The sequence below is a fragment of the Mus pahari genome, chromosome 12 (genome assembly GCF_900095145.1).
Source record: "Mus pahari chromosome 12, PAHARI_EIJ_v1.1, whole genome shotgun sequence".
NCBI classification, from domain to species: Eukaryota; Metazoa; Chordata; class Mammalia; order Rodentia; family Muridae; genus Mus; species Mus pahari.
In genome coordinates, this window is record NC_034601.1 from 66,444,505 (window position 1) to 66,461,228 (window position 16,724).

At 37.0% G+C, this 16,724-nt stretch overlaps 1 protein-coding gene across 13 annotated transcripts in view; it reads right to left on the bottom strand.

Moving 5' to 3' along the window:
* The window catches only part of Robo2 (roundabout guidance receptor 2), a 1,496,637-nt gene that overhangs the window by 430,883 nt on the left and 1,049,030 nt on the right, over positions 1-16,724 (bottom strand). For all 13 annotated transcript variants that reach the window (XM_029544828.1, XM_029544827.1, XM_029544826.1 and 10 more), the window contains one exon: positions 10,234-10,560. In XM_029544828.1, the coding sequence (XP_029400688.1) occupies positions 10,234-10,560 (327 nt within the window). The remainder of the gene's footprint in view (positions 1-10,233; positions 10,561-16,724) is intronic.

Genomic DNA, 16,724 nt, shown 5'->3' on the forward strand with positions numbered 1-16,724 from the left:
GGGTTTACTGGCTAGTTCATATCATTGTTCCTCCTATAGGGTTGCAAAACACTTTAGCTCCTTGGGTACTTTCTCTAGCTCCTTCATTAGGGGCCTTGTGTTTCATCCAATAGATGACTGTGAGCATCCACTTCTGTATTTGCCAGGCACTGGCATAGCTTCACAAAAGAGAAGGACCTATGTCAGGGTCTTATCAGCAAAATCTTTCTAGCATATGCAATAGTGTCTGGGTTTGGTGGCAGTGTTTTTATAATAACTAATGTAATAGCAAATTTGAAAGAACTGGAGTCAAATTTGCTTGACATTTAGGACTGATAACTCAAAAGTTCTTGAAGAAATTTCCAGTATACTCAATAAGAAGTTGCATATTCTCCTTTAAAAGATCTTATTCGGTCTCCTCGTCTCTGAAGAAGAAATGCTCTAGTCTGGTCATTTTATCATATACTAAGAAAACGAATGCAGAAAGTTAGATGGATTGACAAAATCACTGGCCAGTTAATCACTGGATAGGACCCAACGTGATGGCTTCAACTCAGACAACTATCCTTCCCCTATATAGGTGACTGATGCAATTGGCTACCTCATTTGTAGATGAAGATAACTTCCTGTATCCATAGCAGGCTTTCGTAAGTCATTTCATCTCTCTATCCCTCTTTTATCTGAGTCAAACTGATGTAGATGCTCCCTAAGGTTCCTGACATCTCACTGGCAACTGAATTCATGGTTTTACATCCACCTGAGGCACAAATGCTGCTTCTTCCTCATACTCCCAGGTTTAACCCCACATTCATTTCTTACAAGAAACTTCTATTAATGCTCCCGTAATTAACATCAAACCCAAATGGAATGAATGGGAGATTTTTCTTAGGCACAGGGTAAGGGCCCTTAAATAAGCATGAATAATGATCATATTTCCCAGATGACATCTATGGCAGCCCTCAAGTGTGATTAACTAGGCCACTCCTCAGCTCTCCTTTGCCTCAGAAATAGAGCAGTTCATTTGCATGTCATCTGATGTAAGGAGACTCTAGCACATAATGGGTTACTACCAATGGGTACTTCATTAGTAATGCATTTTCTTATGATGTGTCAGAAAAAGGAAAAGGTGAAATAAATTGAGATTCTGGCATCTCTACTAATGGCATGCACATTTGAAGATTACACTCCATCAGCTTATCCAAAGAATCAACTGTCTACGCAGGAAGGCTTTCTTAAGTTGACCCATTTATAGGTACCACCTTTTAACAAGAGGCTACTAATAGAAACCACCACTCTAAAATGAAAATCCTATATGAATATTAAATACAACATTTTCTGCCTCTCTTCAGGAATATTCAAAGCAGACCCAGGGAGAAAGCAAAAAATAAATGAGAGAAGCTTTCTTTCAAGCTTCTCTTCAATACAGACATGTGCATCCTGGGAAATGATATGTTCTAAATGAAGGGATGGTTTACAAAGTGTAATTAATTTAATTGCTTATAATCTCCAAGGATTTCAACATAGATATTAAGAGGGGCTCACAATTTTCCTGGGAATTTTTCCCAATGACTTGTGATGAAAGATGATAAGAAAAAGGAGAGGAAAAAAAACATGAATTTACTTTCACTTTGTGGAGTTTCTTGTAAATAGAGAAGTAATAAGAATTATTTCATAACTGACAAGGGTATGAGATTCTCAGCCCCGTGACTTGTTTCGTTTCCTTTAGAGGGGAATATACGAGGTGAAGCCATGTCAGCATACAAATCACTTCAAAGATTACATTCATTAGGTAAAATACCCTCTAGCTTGGTTAACTTTTAAGCCCTTATGGTCCAAGGAAAGAAGACCCATCAAACCATCACCCAAAAGAATCCTGTGAATCTGAAACTTCCAATATTTTTGCCTTCTCTTTCTACTCAAGCTTCATAGAAAGCCATTTATTTTCCATTTTATAAAGGAGCTCATGGTGTGCTTGTAAAACGGAGAGGAACCTACAGATGACTTTATGTATCTTTTGGTCAAGGATCAAACTTCCCTTCTCTTTCAGCGTTTTCCCCTAACATTACCTGCTCGACAGTTGTCTTCCCATAGGCTTCCAGGTTTAATGGTGAATTTAAACAGTTCTCAAAATGAGTATTTGCAAGAGTAAGTACTGTTGCACAGAATCAAGCTGAATCATACTTCTTAACTTAAATTACTACTCTGTATGTAAAGCTAGGGTTTCTATGGCCTTGATGTGAAATCTGTTCCCTGCATCACGGATCTGACACTCTTATGGAGCCTGTCCTCCTCTAAGTTCCTTTTCTGTTAATTCTACTCTATGGTAGTATTAAAGCCATCCATCTTCCCCAGAGCAATGGATGGACAGAGTTTTATTCCATTAATACATTTATATACTAGCATATCTAGCATAATAACATAAATACAGAATTACGTGTGTCTACAGTCTCCTCCCACTATTCCCACTCTTCCTTCTTAGTCATAATCAGTCCTGCTTGACTCCATATCTTTGACTTTTCAAAACCACTAATCTGTTTTCTATCGTCATAATTTTCTGATCTTGAGACTATTATGTAAATGGAATTATATCTCATGCGACCTTTTGGAATGCCCTTTAAAATGCCATTTTCGGATGCACCATAATACCCATGAGACCCATCTGCATCGTTCTGTATATCAATAATTCAATTCTTTCTATTGCTGAGTAGTATTCCATAGTGTGGATACAGACTGCTCTGTTTAATCATTCATTTCAATGTGGGACAGTTCAGTCCTGTCTTACCTTCTACTATCACAAATACATCTAGGATTGTGTGTTTGTGTGCATGTTAACATTTCTTTGACTCAAATGCTTAAATGTGCAATAAGATGGTATGTAGAATTCAGTGCTCATGGACCTGATAAACTGTATTTCATTGTGAATATACCACTTTGAGTTTTTATCAGTAATGCATGAATAAATCAGTTACACTGCATCCTCACAAGAATTCTGTAATTGAAAATTATGTGCATCTTTTCTTGATAGTCTTCCTGCACTTCCTATGGACAGTAATGCTTCAATGTGCTTATGTGCCATTAATAATATGTGTTCATTTGTAGCATATCTTATTTCATCTTGTGTGTATTTTGTCATTTGTTGCTTATATAATGTATACACATGTATATATCTATATATTCGCAGTCTGAAATTGATCTTTTTATATTCTTAACGAAGGTGGGATATTTTAGAAGATTCAAATTTTAATAAAATCAGTCCTGGGCATTGTTTTTTCTTGTTATTTATTTATATTTAGGAGGATGGTTTGGGGGGTTGTTTGTTCTTCTTTATATGTTATACTTTAGAATTATATAGTTTTAACTAACACTTACTTTAAATATATGATCTATATGGAATTAATCTCTGAAGTATTTGTCCACTTTCTATATGACCTATGGATATTTGCTATTTTTGGTGTTAAACATTGAAAACATTGGGTCATTTTCTAAATTTAAAAACTAAAGAAATACAATAATTGAAAATCCACACTGGTCAACGTTAATGAAATTATATGTTGATCTTAAAACTATAACCAGAAGATGTTTATAGATACATATAACAGCAAACAAAAAAAGATCCATGAAAATATTAATGACTCAGAAATCTCTTAAAAGTTATAAGACATGGCTGCTATTGTGATGCTCTTTATTTTGTAAACTTAGTCCACTTCTCTCTGTATCTTAAATCACAGATGACTCATTTTATAAATTGGATTGTTAATCTTTAAGACATCTTAACCTCCAAACATGTCAATAACAACTGAAAGTGATGGATTTTTCTGATACTGATATTTGACTACTAGGAACTGTAAAGAGAAAAATCAAATTACTTGAATAAACTAATGAGCTCTCAACTGACAATAAATAACTAAACAAAACAGAAAAGTATTGTTTCTTTTCTTTAATATCTTACACATCACAGAATATCTACACCAAAACAGTAACTTCTATCCCATTTCATCTCTTCAGGAATCTCCATTGTGTACACAAGACTGGGCCATGGTCTCTGGATAAAATACCCCAAATCAACACTAATGATTTTTTTGTCTCTAAGTGCCAAATGATTTTGTTGGCTTGTTTAGATTAATCAATGTGTAAGCTTAACCAAGTGATTGAGAAAACGTTCTTGAGAGACAGGTCTGCCTAGGTGCAAATCTTATGTCTGTATGAAAATAAAGAAGTAAATTCTCTCTCTCTCTCTCTCTCTCTCTCTCTCTCTCTCTCTCTCTCACACACACACACACACACACACACACACATATATATATATATACACACGCATATATATACACACACATACATACACACACATATATATACACACACATATATACACACACATATATATACACACACATACATATACACACATATATATACACACACATATATGTATGTGTGTGTGTGTGTGTGTGTGTGTGTGTGTGTGTGAGAGAGAGAGAGAGAGAGAGAGAAAGAGAGAGAGAATACACTTAAACAACTCTTACAGCTAATTTTAAAATTCAATAAGCTATGACCAGGAAATTCTTAGAAAGAGAAATATTGTGCTTCGGAGATACAAGTGGTTCATTCCTACTACTTGGCTTCTGCTCAGAAGCATCAATTGTGCATCTCCGTGTTCTCTTTATTCTCGGCAGCAATAGCTCTTACTCGTAAGCAATTACAGTGTGTAATCACAGCTCCTGGTCCTGGCAGCTTTTGGCCATGTCCTATGTAATTCTGTCCTTTGTTGACACTGTCATCAGAATTATGCTCCTCTCTGGGTTTGTGTTTTGGTTCTATAATTATGATAAAAATATATCCCTTGAAATATAGAATCTAAACCATTTTTATTAATCATTTTATTCATTTACACTTCAAATGATATCCTCCTTCCCAGTTTCCCCTCCATAAACCTCCATCTCATGCCCCTAAAGTTGAATGTATCTGCTTCCATACTATATGCTCCATTAGCATAGCAAAACAGAGAGGGAGGCCAGTGTCGTTCAACAAAAGTAAAGCTTCCTTAATATGTTAGTTTAACACCAAGATATAGCCCTAAATGCCCCCATATACTGTCCTAACAGAACATTTTTTCTATGACATCCCTTAACTCCTAGTAATCCAAAGGCAGTCTTTCCACTCTTAATTCCTTGAGGAAGTTCTGTTTAGGGTCTTGCCTCTCTACCACAGAGGATGCTGATTGCCAGTGGTTGACAATTCAACCATAATAAAGTCTTTACAAAGACTTCAGTGTTAGAAAACCTCACACATAAAATATAATGACTGCCTTTAGATAAGCTAAGAAATATTTCTTCATCTTGGAATTGACCTGATTTCCAGATAGAAATACAGATGACAAAAGATCTCTCTTTATACTTGGATGTTAATTTAATCTCAATTTCTAGTCCGTACTTGAGACTGTGAGCAAGGTGCCCATGGCATCCTCCATTCAGACTTTTCTCGCTGCTTATAACATAGACCAATGTTTTTACACATTTTGAGTGTTCAAGGTCAATTTTGTAATATGCCTGCATGCATAAGTGGCCAAGGAATATTTTCTATAGTAGATGAAGCAGGCCCTCAAACCTTAGCACAACTGATTTAACTATATAAGTGCCAACCAGACCATAAAATTCAGCATATATACAGTATGTCCACCCAAATGAAAGAAAAAGTTAAAAAAAAAAAAAAGACATTATATCAATTTTCTTGGAAGGTTTCTACTTCAATTAACCTTTCCTTTTGGCTCCTATATTTCAACATCTAACTAAATTTTTTTTTCATTTTTTATTGGATATTTTATGTATTTACATTTCACGATGTTATCCCCTTTCCTGGTGTCCCCTCTGGAACCTCCCTCTCCCATTTTCCCTCCCTCTGCTTCTACGAGGATGCTCCCCCTCTCACCTATCTACTCCTACCTCACTGCCCCAGCATTCCCCTATACTGAGGAATGGAGCCTTCACAGGACCAAGGGCTTCTCCTCCTATTGATGCCAGATAATGAAATCCTCTGCTACATATGTGACTGGAGAGATGGGTGGATCCTTATGTACTCTTTGGTTGGTGGTTCAGTCCCTGGGAACTCTGGGAGGGAAGTTGAAAGGGGGCTCCTGAGAGGCTCTGCCAGAGCCTGACAAATACAGATGTGGATGCTTGCAGTCAACCATTGGACTGAGCACAGGGTCCCCAATGGAGGAGTCAAATAAAGGAAATCTAATTATTGTGTGTCTAGGACACCTCATTCATCTATCTGGTTATAGTAGCCAAAAACAACAATAACAACAAAAATCATGTAGTCTGTTGATCTAGAACAGAAGACATTAGAGAAACAATGACATCCCAGAAGCTACCTCAAGCTGAGACTTCATCTTCTCTCACACAGTATGATGGTAGGAAACATTATCAAAAAATGTACATGTGAACTCTAACTGACAAACATGTAGGGGCATCTCCCTGTTAAGAACTAAATAGCTAGGAATGCCTTGGCTTTTGGACTTTCCTCACAAGAACCAATTTCATTTTCAGTACCAAGAATATGTCAATCTTGTAACTAACCTCACTCCTTTGCAATTAAAGTACAAGAAGTTATGGACTTCTAAATAGAAAAAATAATTAGACTTATAAAAATTCTCATCTTACTTTTTATAAAGACTGACTCATATATAAAAAGAGTGCAACCTACTTTAAGGAATTTTAGTTCCCCTATTGGCTCCTTTGATCTGAATAGAAAGACCTATGTTAGTTATTAGGGGGGGGGGGGAGGAATCTATGTACAAAAGCAGAAGTGGAGATGTGCTGTTATCTGGAATCACATGTCTTAAAAGTTATAGGTTATAACACAAAATTAACTTTAATAAATATTTCTACTTTAAATGCATCCAACACCAACTTTATTGAGACAGACAGCTGGTAAATATTTCCTAGGAACCAAGGGAGGATGGTTTGAGAAAAATGGAAATTGAATGCTAACTGGCATAGATTTCTTTTAAGTGTCAAAATATGCTAGATGAGGTTCTGGTGTAGGTCGTCACACAATAAAACTAAATTTGTTTTCAAATTATAGAGTGATATACACTGAATTTGTGAAGGACAAGCTGTATGAGTACAACCTCATTAAATAACTCTTGCCACCTATGATGGCACTTGAGAGGCTGAGATAGGGTGGTTGGGAGCTTGAGAACACCCTAGAATGTATAGCAAAAAGCATGTCTGAAAAATAAAATAAACATTGGAAAAAGAATTCAAGGAGCTCTGCAGAGCTTAAATTTAAGTTCCTTTACATTTAAATTGCCTTCCTTATGTCTTTATGAAAAATAAAACCATTTTACCTGGATCAGGTTCCCCCCGACCTCAGCATGGTCAAATAACCCCAAGCACGTAAAAAGCTACATCATTGTGAACTCAAAGGAATGAAGTTCGCCTTTACCTGTGCTCACTTTGGAAGCCACCGGTCCCATCTACAGCCACGACCATCTCCTCATAAACCCACTCTTTGTTGTACAGATAAAAATATCAATTTGGTCCTAGATTTAAAAGAAGCAGGACTATGATGTGTGTAAAGTGTCCTGTAGCTTTGTGAGCCAAGCAATCTGTGACCCATAAATAATGCAGAGCCCTTTTCTCTCTCTCACTGAATTACGCTTCTGTAGTCCAAGTCTTGATACATGGACAACACAGGATAAAAAGGGGGGGGGGCTACTGGGAGGACTCAAACAGGAAGTAGTGAGGAAAAAGCAAGCCATCCTGCCTTGGGAACTTCACACTCATCACCCAATCGAATTATGAATCATGCATTCTCTCTCTCTCTCTCTCTCTCTCTCTCTCTCTCTCTCTCTCTCTTTTTCTCTCTTTTTGTTTTTTTTTTTTTTTTTAGGCTCAACTCAAAGGCCACATTTTGAATATTTAGCTACTTTATTTAATTATGGAAACAAAGGTGATCTAAAAAGTTCTCGATTTTCCTACGAAGTCCTGCGGGTGTGAATATGGGGTGGTTTCCATGTGACCTCTGAACTTTGAACCACAACCTCCTGGCAGTAAACCGTTCAGCACCTCATTTAATCTCTCTCTTCAGCACTAGAGGAGTCCTGAGAAAGGAAACGGAAAAAAAAAATAATCTGGGGACTTCATCAATTTTTCATGAATTTTCATTTAGCCCCGTACCCCCTCTTCCTTTGGTCGATAGATCAAGCTGCTGTCACATATTTACCACCTGGGGCTACAGCTGCCATCTCTTGAGGCCACCAGGCTGGCTGCATGTCTGGCATGCCCCCCCCCCTTCCTCCCTGCGAAGGCTCTGCTGATACACCACAGCACTTGGTGGGAACTGAAATTCTATCTGCACCTCTGTGCCTGGTGCTCCTGAGGGACCCATTGGAAAACCACCTATTAACTTCATGAGTGCCAGGCCTCTTGCTGGTAGCCCTGTGATTGTGTTTTTGTTCCATTTAAAATCACTTTCTGACTAAATGTCTGCCTCAGAATCAACTGAGTGGAAAGGACTTTCAGAATGGCTCTGAATTTCCTTTCATACAGGTTTAAAATTAAACCAACCAACAATAACACACAACACCAATAAAAAACAGTAATTGGGTAATTTAATTCTAGCTAGCAATACTTGGCCATGAGTGATTTTTGTTGTTGTCGTTTGCTTGCTTTCTTTCTTCTTTCTTTCATTCTTTTTCTGAACTGACCCATTATGTTGGTGAAGAAAGGAGAGATAGATAGATAGATACACAGACAGATAGATAGAAGATAGAGGGTAGATAGATAGAAGATAGAAGGTAGATAGATGAGAGAGAGAGAGAGAGAGAGAGAGAGAGAGAGAGAGAGAGAGAGAGAGAGAGAGAGAGAATATGAAGAATGTGAGTGTGAGAGAGAATATGGTATAGGGACAGGCAGTAGACTTTCATACAAATAATAAAAATAGATTGCTATCAACAGAATTGTGATTTTCATGGCATGCCAGATACAATATTTTCTCATTTAAATAAAAATCAAGGTGAAGTAGAGGGAATCAAACATATGCATAATGTTGCATCAAAATCATTTTATGATAAATGTGCTCAGTTACTATGTCTTATCACAATGAAATTTGACAGAAAGTCCTTCCATGATTTGGGCAAAGTTCAGAGCCACTTTCAGACTCCCTTTGTAGACTAGGAGCCCACATGATCCCACACCCAGAAGAGTAGATCCTGAGATGGTTTTCCCCAGGTTCCTGATATTCAACACAGAGTTTCCTTCTAGAGAACAAGCATTTGCTGCTCTAACCCCACTCTTCCTCTTGCCAGGTCCACTCTCCATCTCTACAAGTCAGGGTTACTTTAATTTACCTCTTACTTTATTTGGAAATATTTTTCTCATCACAACATTCTCCGTCACCCAGATATCTATTCTACACAAATGCCTTCTGTAAGAACTATTTTTGTCATATAGCTCACAATACACTGAAGATAAAACCTTTCCTTAAAACAAGGACTTACTAACTCCCCAAATCGTCAGGCCAAAGCAATACTACCCATGAAGCCAATGGAGTGTATATTTAAATAGAAGCCGGGTACTAAAATCTTTAACTGTTGACAGGGGAGGCAAATAAATACATGAAAAAGTTCAAAAGACGGAGAAAGTTCTTATTTATTTTGAATGTTAAGATTGAGTAGAAATTAGAAACTTTGACAACAGTGTCGTTATCTGTTCAAAGATGAGGTCAATGATAAAAAATTAAAGTTATCATTGTAGTTTGGGCAGTATTCTCCCTCACATGCCTACTATTTCTGGATTTGGTCTATAAGAAAATGGAGATACTAAAATGTAGAGAATTAGGTAATGTGTTACTTCAAAAGTTCACATGTAAATATAAGTAACAGAAACATGTGCAATATTGAATTTGGTTTTGCATTTTATGACCTTACTGTAAGTAAACTTTTGATTTTACCATAAGTAACATTGAGACTCTATTATGTATCTCATCAATAGTTCAAATTTGCAGTTACAATAGCATATGGAATTGCCCGTTGCTTCAATATAACAACATTGACTTTATTCAAATTTAAGCAAAGAAAATTGTTGCAAGCCTTGTACTGACAGTATTCTAGCCATAGTCCTCAGAGAAGCAGAGATTGTGAATTATTCCAGATGATTTACTCTATAGTTTCTTAGTATCAGTGAGAACAAACCAAACTAGTAAGTTTGAAGCAGAACGTATGCGCACATGAGGCCCATGGTGTCTACTTACATGCCACTTCCAGAGATGCATTTCGACTCACTGCTTCACCAAGATAGTTCCTTGCAACACAAACGTAACTCCCTTCATCCGGTTTACTTCTGCGCCCGTGAACAATTCGCAAGAAGAATAAGGATCCGCTGGGCAGAAGCATCCTGTGGGACCTGGGGTCATCCTTGTCTGTCTCCACCCTCTCACCATCCTTGTACCATTCAATGGTGGGAGTGGGCCGGCCCTCTGCTTTACAGTTCAGAGTGGTGGGCTCTCCCTTGGAGACGATGACGTCAGAAGGGTGTTCTACGATCCTGGGGGGAAAGTCTTCTTGACGAAGACGAGATCCTAAAAAACATAATGAAAAGACGATCAGCTTAACACTCTCCCGTCATCGTGTTTCATTTAGATTCACAGTCAAATATTTAGTGGAATAACAAGATTCAATATTTTATCCATATTTTACTTTCTTGTTTTTTTCTATACATCTCTAGATCATCCCAACTCTTTTGTACACGGAGACCATACGACAATAAACTAATGTTAATCTTAGTGGTAAACTATAACATATCAATATAAATGGCAAGCAAAAGTAAAGACAACAAGGCACCCACCATATCCCACTCCATGGAGGGTGGTTTACCAGGTTGAAAGGAGGACCAAGGTGAATGGGACTGACTGGCTTCTTCTAACCATACTGTCTACCAGGAAGCAAACCATGGGCAGAAGCCCAGCACCATTAAAGCACAGAAAACCCAGACCTTGTATACATCATGTTGTTCACTTAGAGAGGAACGTGAAGCAGCTAGTAAGGTTTCAAGTTAGTCTGAGATGTGTGAATTCAGTTCTGTATGCACACTGAGTTAGACATGCAGTAGCATGACCTTCTGTGAAAGAATTAAGTGAATAAATAAGTAAAGGAGTAAACCATTTTGCTTTACAGTATCACCCATGGAAAGCAACAGGGAAATTTTTGCTTGAAATTCAAAATACTAATTAACATACTTACTAAATAAATATAAAAATATATAAATAATAAATAAAAATAGATCCATGATGAGAAATACTGTAGTGGAAAATGAAGAAATATATTTTGTATGTTAATATAAATACAGATAAAATTTGATATCTCACCATAGGGTAAGATTGAAATGCCCTGCTTTTAAGTGAATGTTATCTATCTGTCACACTTGGATGAGTTAAAAATGGCAAAATTAAGATATTAGTGTCTGGTAATACATATAATCTACCAAAGGGTAATTAGGTGACTGTGGGTATCATACTGGGGTGAGGTTTTGTAGACTGTTTTATAGACTGCTGTTTTTATAGACTGAGTTAGGTTTGTTTTTTTATTTTTTGTTTCTTGTTTGTTTGTTTTGCCAAAGTGAATTGCCTGTGAATGTCTCTAGCTATCTGTCTTTCGTTTCTTCTATACACACCAATCAATATGCTACTTGTTACTCTGTGATGCAGGCAGGATGCCCTCATTCATGGCCAAGAGTTGGTTCTATGACACCGAGCCTAAAGTATCCTCTTAATTGATAAAATACCCAGGTATTTTGTAACAACAGTAAATATGCTAATACAAATACCCATGATATTCTTACAATGCAACAAAAGCTGAACCATCAAATCTAGGTATTTTAAGATCAAAATTGTGCACTATGCTCTGCTATGGATACTTTTAAGTCTGTTTTTTTTTTTTCTTTCTCTTAGGATATATTTGATAATTTATGTAAAGCCCTGGATCTAGTGTTCTCAGCAGCTGTGAGCCACACAAAAAGAGTGGGGAAAAACAAGTCCCCTGTCCTTGGATAGAACAACAAATGAGCTTAACCAATGTCTGTGCATTTTTGACTTTCAAATGCTCACTGTTTCAGATACCATACTGTATTGACGGAGATGGCTTCCAGATGAATCAAAAGGATATTCTAAAAGCAACAGCTATGCAGAGGTAATAATGATGATCCATAGTGGGGAATCTTACAGTTTTTATTATAACATTCCATGCAGCCACCTATATTTACACATCTTTGATCAGATAGGACAGACCATATGATACATCTGGAGTTCTGGCTCACTCCTTGTGGAGGAATATCCTCATAGAAGCAAAGCGGACAGGGGACAGAGAGGATGGGATGGGAGTATGTCTAGAGGGATAACCAGGAAGGGGGATATCATTTTAAATTTAAACAAACAAAATGATTAATTAAAAAAAAAGAATCATAGGGCTGGGGTCATGTGATTCTGATTCATAAGATAATAATAATAATATTAATAAAGATAGGCAATAAGATTCAGTGTGATTCTCATTGACTTTCAAATCATCTAAAATGCACAATTTAATTAATAATCAGAACTTCATTTGCTCATGATCTTACCTTCCATTTTGGAAGAGGAGATATATATATATATATATATATATATATATATATATATATATATATATGGTGACAACCTACCAGTTTTGTTTAATCAGATCTAGCAAAGAAACATATAGATTGTAAGCATCAGGTGACTCCAGCAAAATTTGCAGGGCAGAATTTTAGAGTTGATTTACTAGATGTGGTAAGTTCGGTCAGGAGTTCACAATCTGAATGAGACCAATGTGGGGTATCTATCATACAGACTGTGCCCTTAAAGCAAGTAATGTGCTACCGAAGCCTTTCCTCATTTATAATTTTAGACTTTAAATGTAATTATCAGGCCTGCAACAGTTAAGTAGAGCAGAAAATAAAATTGGAAAAGTCTCATCGTTCAAACAAAGACAGATCAAAAGGAAGACATACAGGAATGATAAAGTCAGAATGTGGATTTTAGGATAAAACTGAATGTGTGTGGATTCGATATGAGTGCCCTCAGATTATGATAATACGAAGTTACAGCTCTAGGAGAGGGCTAATAAATAAGTCTCAAGTAGCTCCAAGAACTATTTGTAACTGTATATGAAAAATGGGTGTTTTGGTGGGGGGTGTTGAATACAATGTGGTGTGAATGGTGATGGACGACATAAGCTTCACTATGTTTTAGAGAGGTCTGGGCCTTTAAATTATGAAAGACTATAAATCCTCGTGGTATAAGCAAGTGACTCAATGATGTCACAGAACACACAAAAGCTGTGATGTCGGCAGAACTCAGTGGGGATGACACTACCAGCATTCACGAGGAGTGCTCATCACCCCGAGGGCTACCGAACGCTGGAACCTAAGAGCGTTTTAACACATTTTGTGGTCCCAAAGGAGTATAAAAGACACAACATAAAGGTGAAGAGATCACAGCAACCAGAATGTGGTCTCAGACGTCCGACATCTATACGTGCACTGTAAACAAGATTCCTTCCTTATCAAATAATAACAGACTTAACTTAGGGTGGCACTGAATAGAGAACATCATTTAGGTTCTCTTACTAAAGGAAGAAGATATGGTGGGAACAGGAGGTAACAAAAGAGAAGAAATAAGAAGGAAGGGGTAGAAAAAAGGAGGAAATGTCTGAGGAAGACAGGAAAGAAAGGGCCATGGGTTATGAGGCTAAAAAACATGCACCATTTGCTCCTACTTAATATTGACTGACTCTACCAAAAATATATGTTTAGTTTCATTATTATCACCACTTGACATGTCTATCTTTTTATTGGCTGACAAACTCTTTTCTCTGAATTTCAAAAAAAAATTCCTCACTTTTATATTAGTGCTAACAATAAACTCATAATGTAAAATATTCAGACAAGAATCTTGAACAGATACACAGGCAAACAAGCAATAGCTATAGAATTCAGAGTGACCTTGTAGCTGAGATCAAATCTATTATCTTTACATTTCTCTTTTATTAATTGAGAAGTTGATTTTTAATTAAAATGTTTTATTAAACTCACACTAGCTCTTATCAAAGAAAGGAAATGGGGAAATTTTAAAGGCTCCTAAAGATAATATCCCAATGGTGAAAGTAGCTGTGATGTAGTCATATGAATTCTCCATAACTGAAACCATTGTAGGAACAGAAAAGAAACTTAAGAGCTTTCATGTATAATGTTCCAGATGCCATTAAAACATCAACAGAAGGGCAAGGAGAGTTTGCACACTGGGTGTACAGTATCCTTTAAAAAATATTTTCTAATAAAAAGAACTACCTGAATGCCACTACACATAATGTATTTATTAAACACCTGCCTTTGTTTTCAAAGGTGATCCACCTAGAATATCTTTGAATATGAAATGATTCACAAATGTGTATACCATCCATGCACCAGGACCAAGTCAATCTGTATTTTCCAAGTTTACCTGGAATTACCTGGGCCCACAGAAAAACCTTGAGATGTTTCTTTTCTTTTATTTGTGTGTGTGTGTGTGTGTGTGTGTGCAGATAGGTGTGGGAGCACATGTGTATTTGTTGCATGTGTACATGTGTTTGCATGTACTTAGAGGGCAGAAGTTATAAGCTCTGTTCTTTGATTTCTTTCCTCCTTCTCTTTGAGACAACTTCTCTGAAGGAACCTGGGGTTCTCTGTCCAGGCTGGCTGGCCAGAAGGCAAGCTGCCATGATAATTCTGAAACACAAAAATTCCTGGTTTCTACAATGAGTGGGTGGCAGTGAACAGGTGCAAGAAGCTGTAATATTAGAGTTCCAACCCAGACAAGATAATGCATTTAGATACACATATATTCCAGCATCCCACAGGGATATCTACAGATGTCCTGTTGACCACTCTCCTGAGGATGTCTACTTGCATAAAGAATATTTTTCATTATTCAGAAATGTTTTAATGTTTTTGGAAAAAAATTCCTTCTCTAAATTTGAGTGCTTAGTTACTTTTTTAAATGTTGTGCCAGTGAGGTAACTTGGAACTTATGAATGCAGTTACATTTTGCTTTATTGAGTCAATAACCACTCATGTCCTTCGAGCACTATAGAAGTTTTTTTTTCTCAGAAGTGAGGTCACGTGAAACAAGGACAGTCAAGCATCTAGAAGTATGCTTCTTGACAAGGCTTTCTAAAAAATGCTCCCACCTTGTCCGTCAGTAAGAAAACCACCATTTCTGGAGATGTGATTTACTTTTTGTACTGGCTAATTTTGTGTCACCTTGACACAGCTGGAGTTATCACAGAACAGGAGCTTTAGTTGAGGAAATGCCTACATGAGATCCAACTGTAAAGTATTTTCTCAATTAGTGATCAAGGGGGAAAGGCCCCTTGTGGGTGGGACCATCTCTGGGCTGGTAGTCTTGGGTTCTATAAGAGAGCAGGCTGAGCAAGCCAAGGAAGCAAGCCAGTAAAGAACATCCCTCCATGGCTTCTGCATCAGCTCCTGCTTTCTGACCTGCTTGACTTCCTTGGTGATGAACAGCAGTATAGAAGTGTAAGCTGAATAAACCCTTTCCTCCCCAACTTGCTTCTTGGTCATGATGTATGTGCAGGAATAGAAACCCTGACTAAGACACTTTTCATTCACACACATACATACACACGTCTCTGTGAACTTTGGAACCTCCATAGGTCAACCAATGGCTTCCAATATGCCCTGACTTTTTCTGATAGAAGAACTTTCTTACAAATGACAAGTAGAGTGGGAAGTTCTTTTGCTACAGCAAAATTTCCAGAGTGTCTATTTTTTCCATCTTAAAAAGTATGTAACTGTTCATCGTAGTTCATCATAATAATTCTGTTCACAGTAGTTTGCCATAAACTTCTTTACTACCAAAATTAATACAGGAAAATGACAATAGTTATAGCGATGCTTAAGTGAATAGGTGACGATGGTAACATTATCTTCATCCCAGCTTGATAACTAAAATAACATGACATGGATTAGTAAAGGCTGCTTGACACTCAAGTAAAAATCAGTATTCCAGAAATGATGGATAAGGTCATTACTTAACTACTATTAATGTTTTTGCTTATCATGTTTTTGTGCTATATATCAAATATGAACATCTCATTTAAGTTGTTTCCATAGACTAAAAGAAACACCTAAAAAGATGTTCAACATCCTTAGTCATCAGGGAAATGAAAATCAAAACAATCCTGAGATTCTACCTCATGTCAGTCAGAATGGCTAAGATAAAAATCTCAGGTGACAGCAGATGCTGGAGAGGATGTGAAGAAAGAAGAACACTCCTCCATTGCTGATGGAATTGCAAGCTGGTACAACCACTCTGGAAATCAGTTTGTTGGTTCCTCAGAAAATTGGACATAGAACTACTGGAGGGTCCAGCTATACCACTCCTGCCCATATACCCAGAAGATTCTCCAACATGTATTAAGGACACATGCACCACTGTGTTCATAGCAGCTTTATTTATAATATCCAGAAGATGGAAAGAACACAGATGTCCCTCAACAGAGGAAATGATACAGAAAAGGTGGTACATTTACACAATGTAATATTACTCAGGTATTAAAAACAATGAATTCATGAACTTCTTAGGCAAATGGATAGAACTAAAAAAATATCATCCTGAGTGAGGTAACCTAATCAGAAAATAACACACAAGATACACATTCACTGATAAGTGGA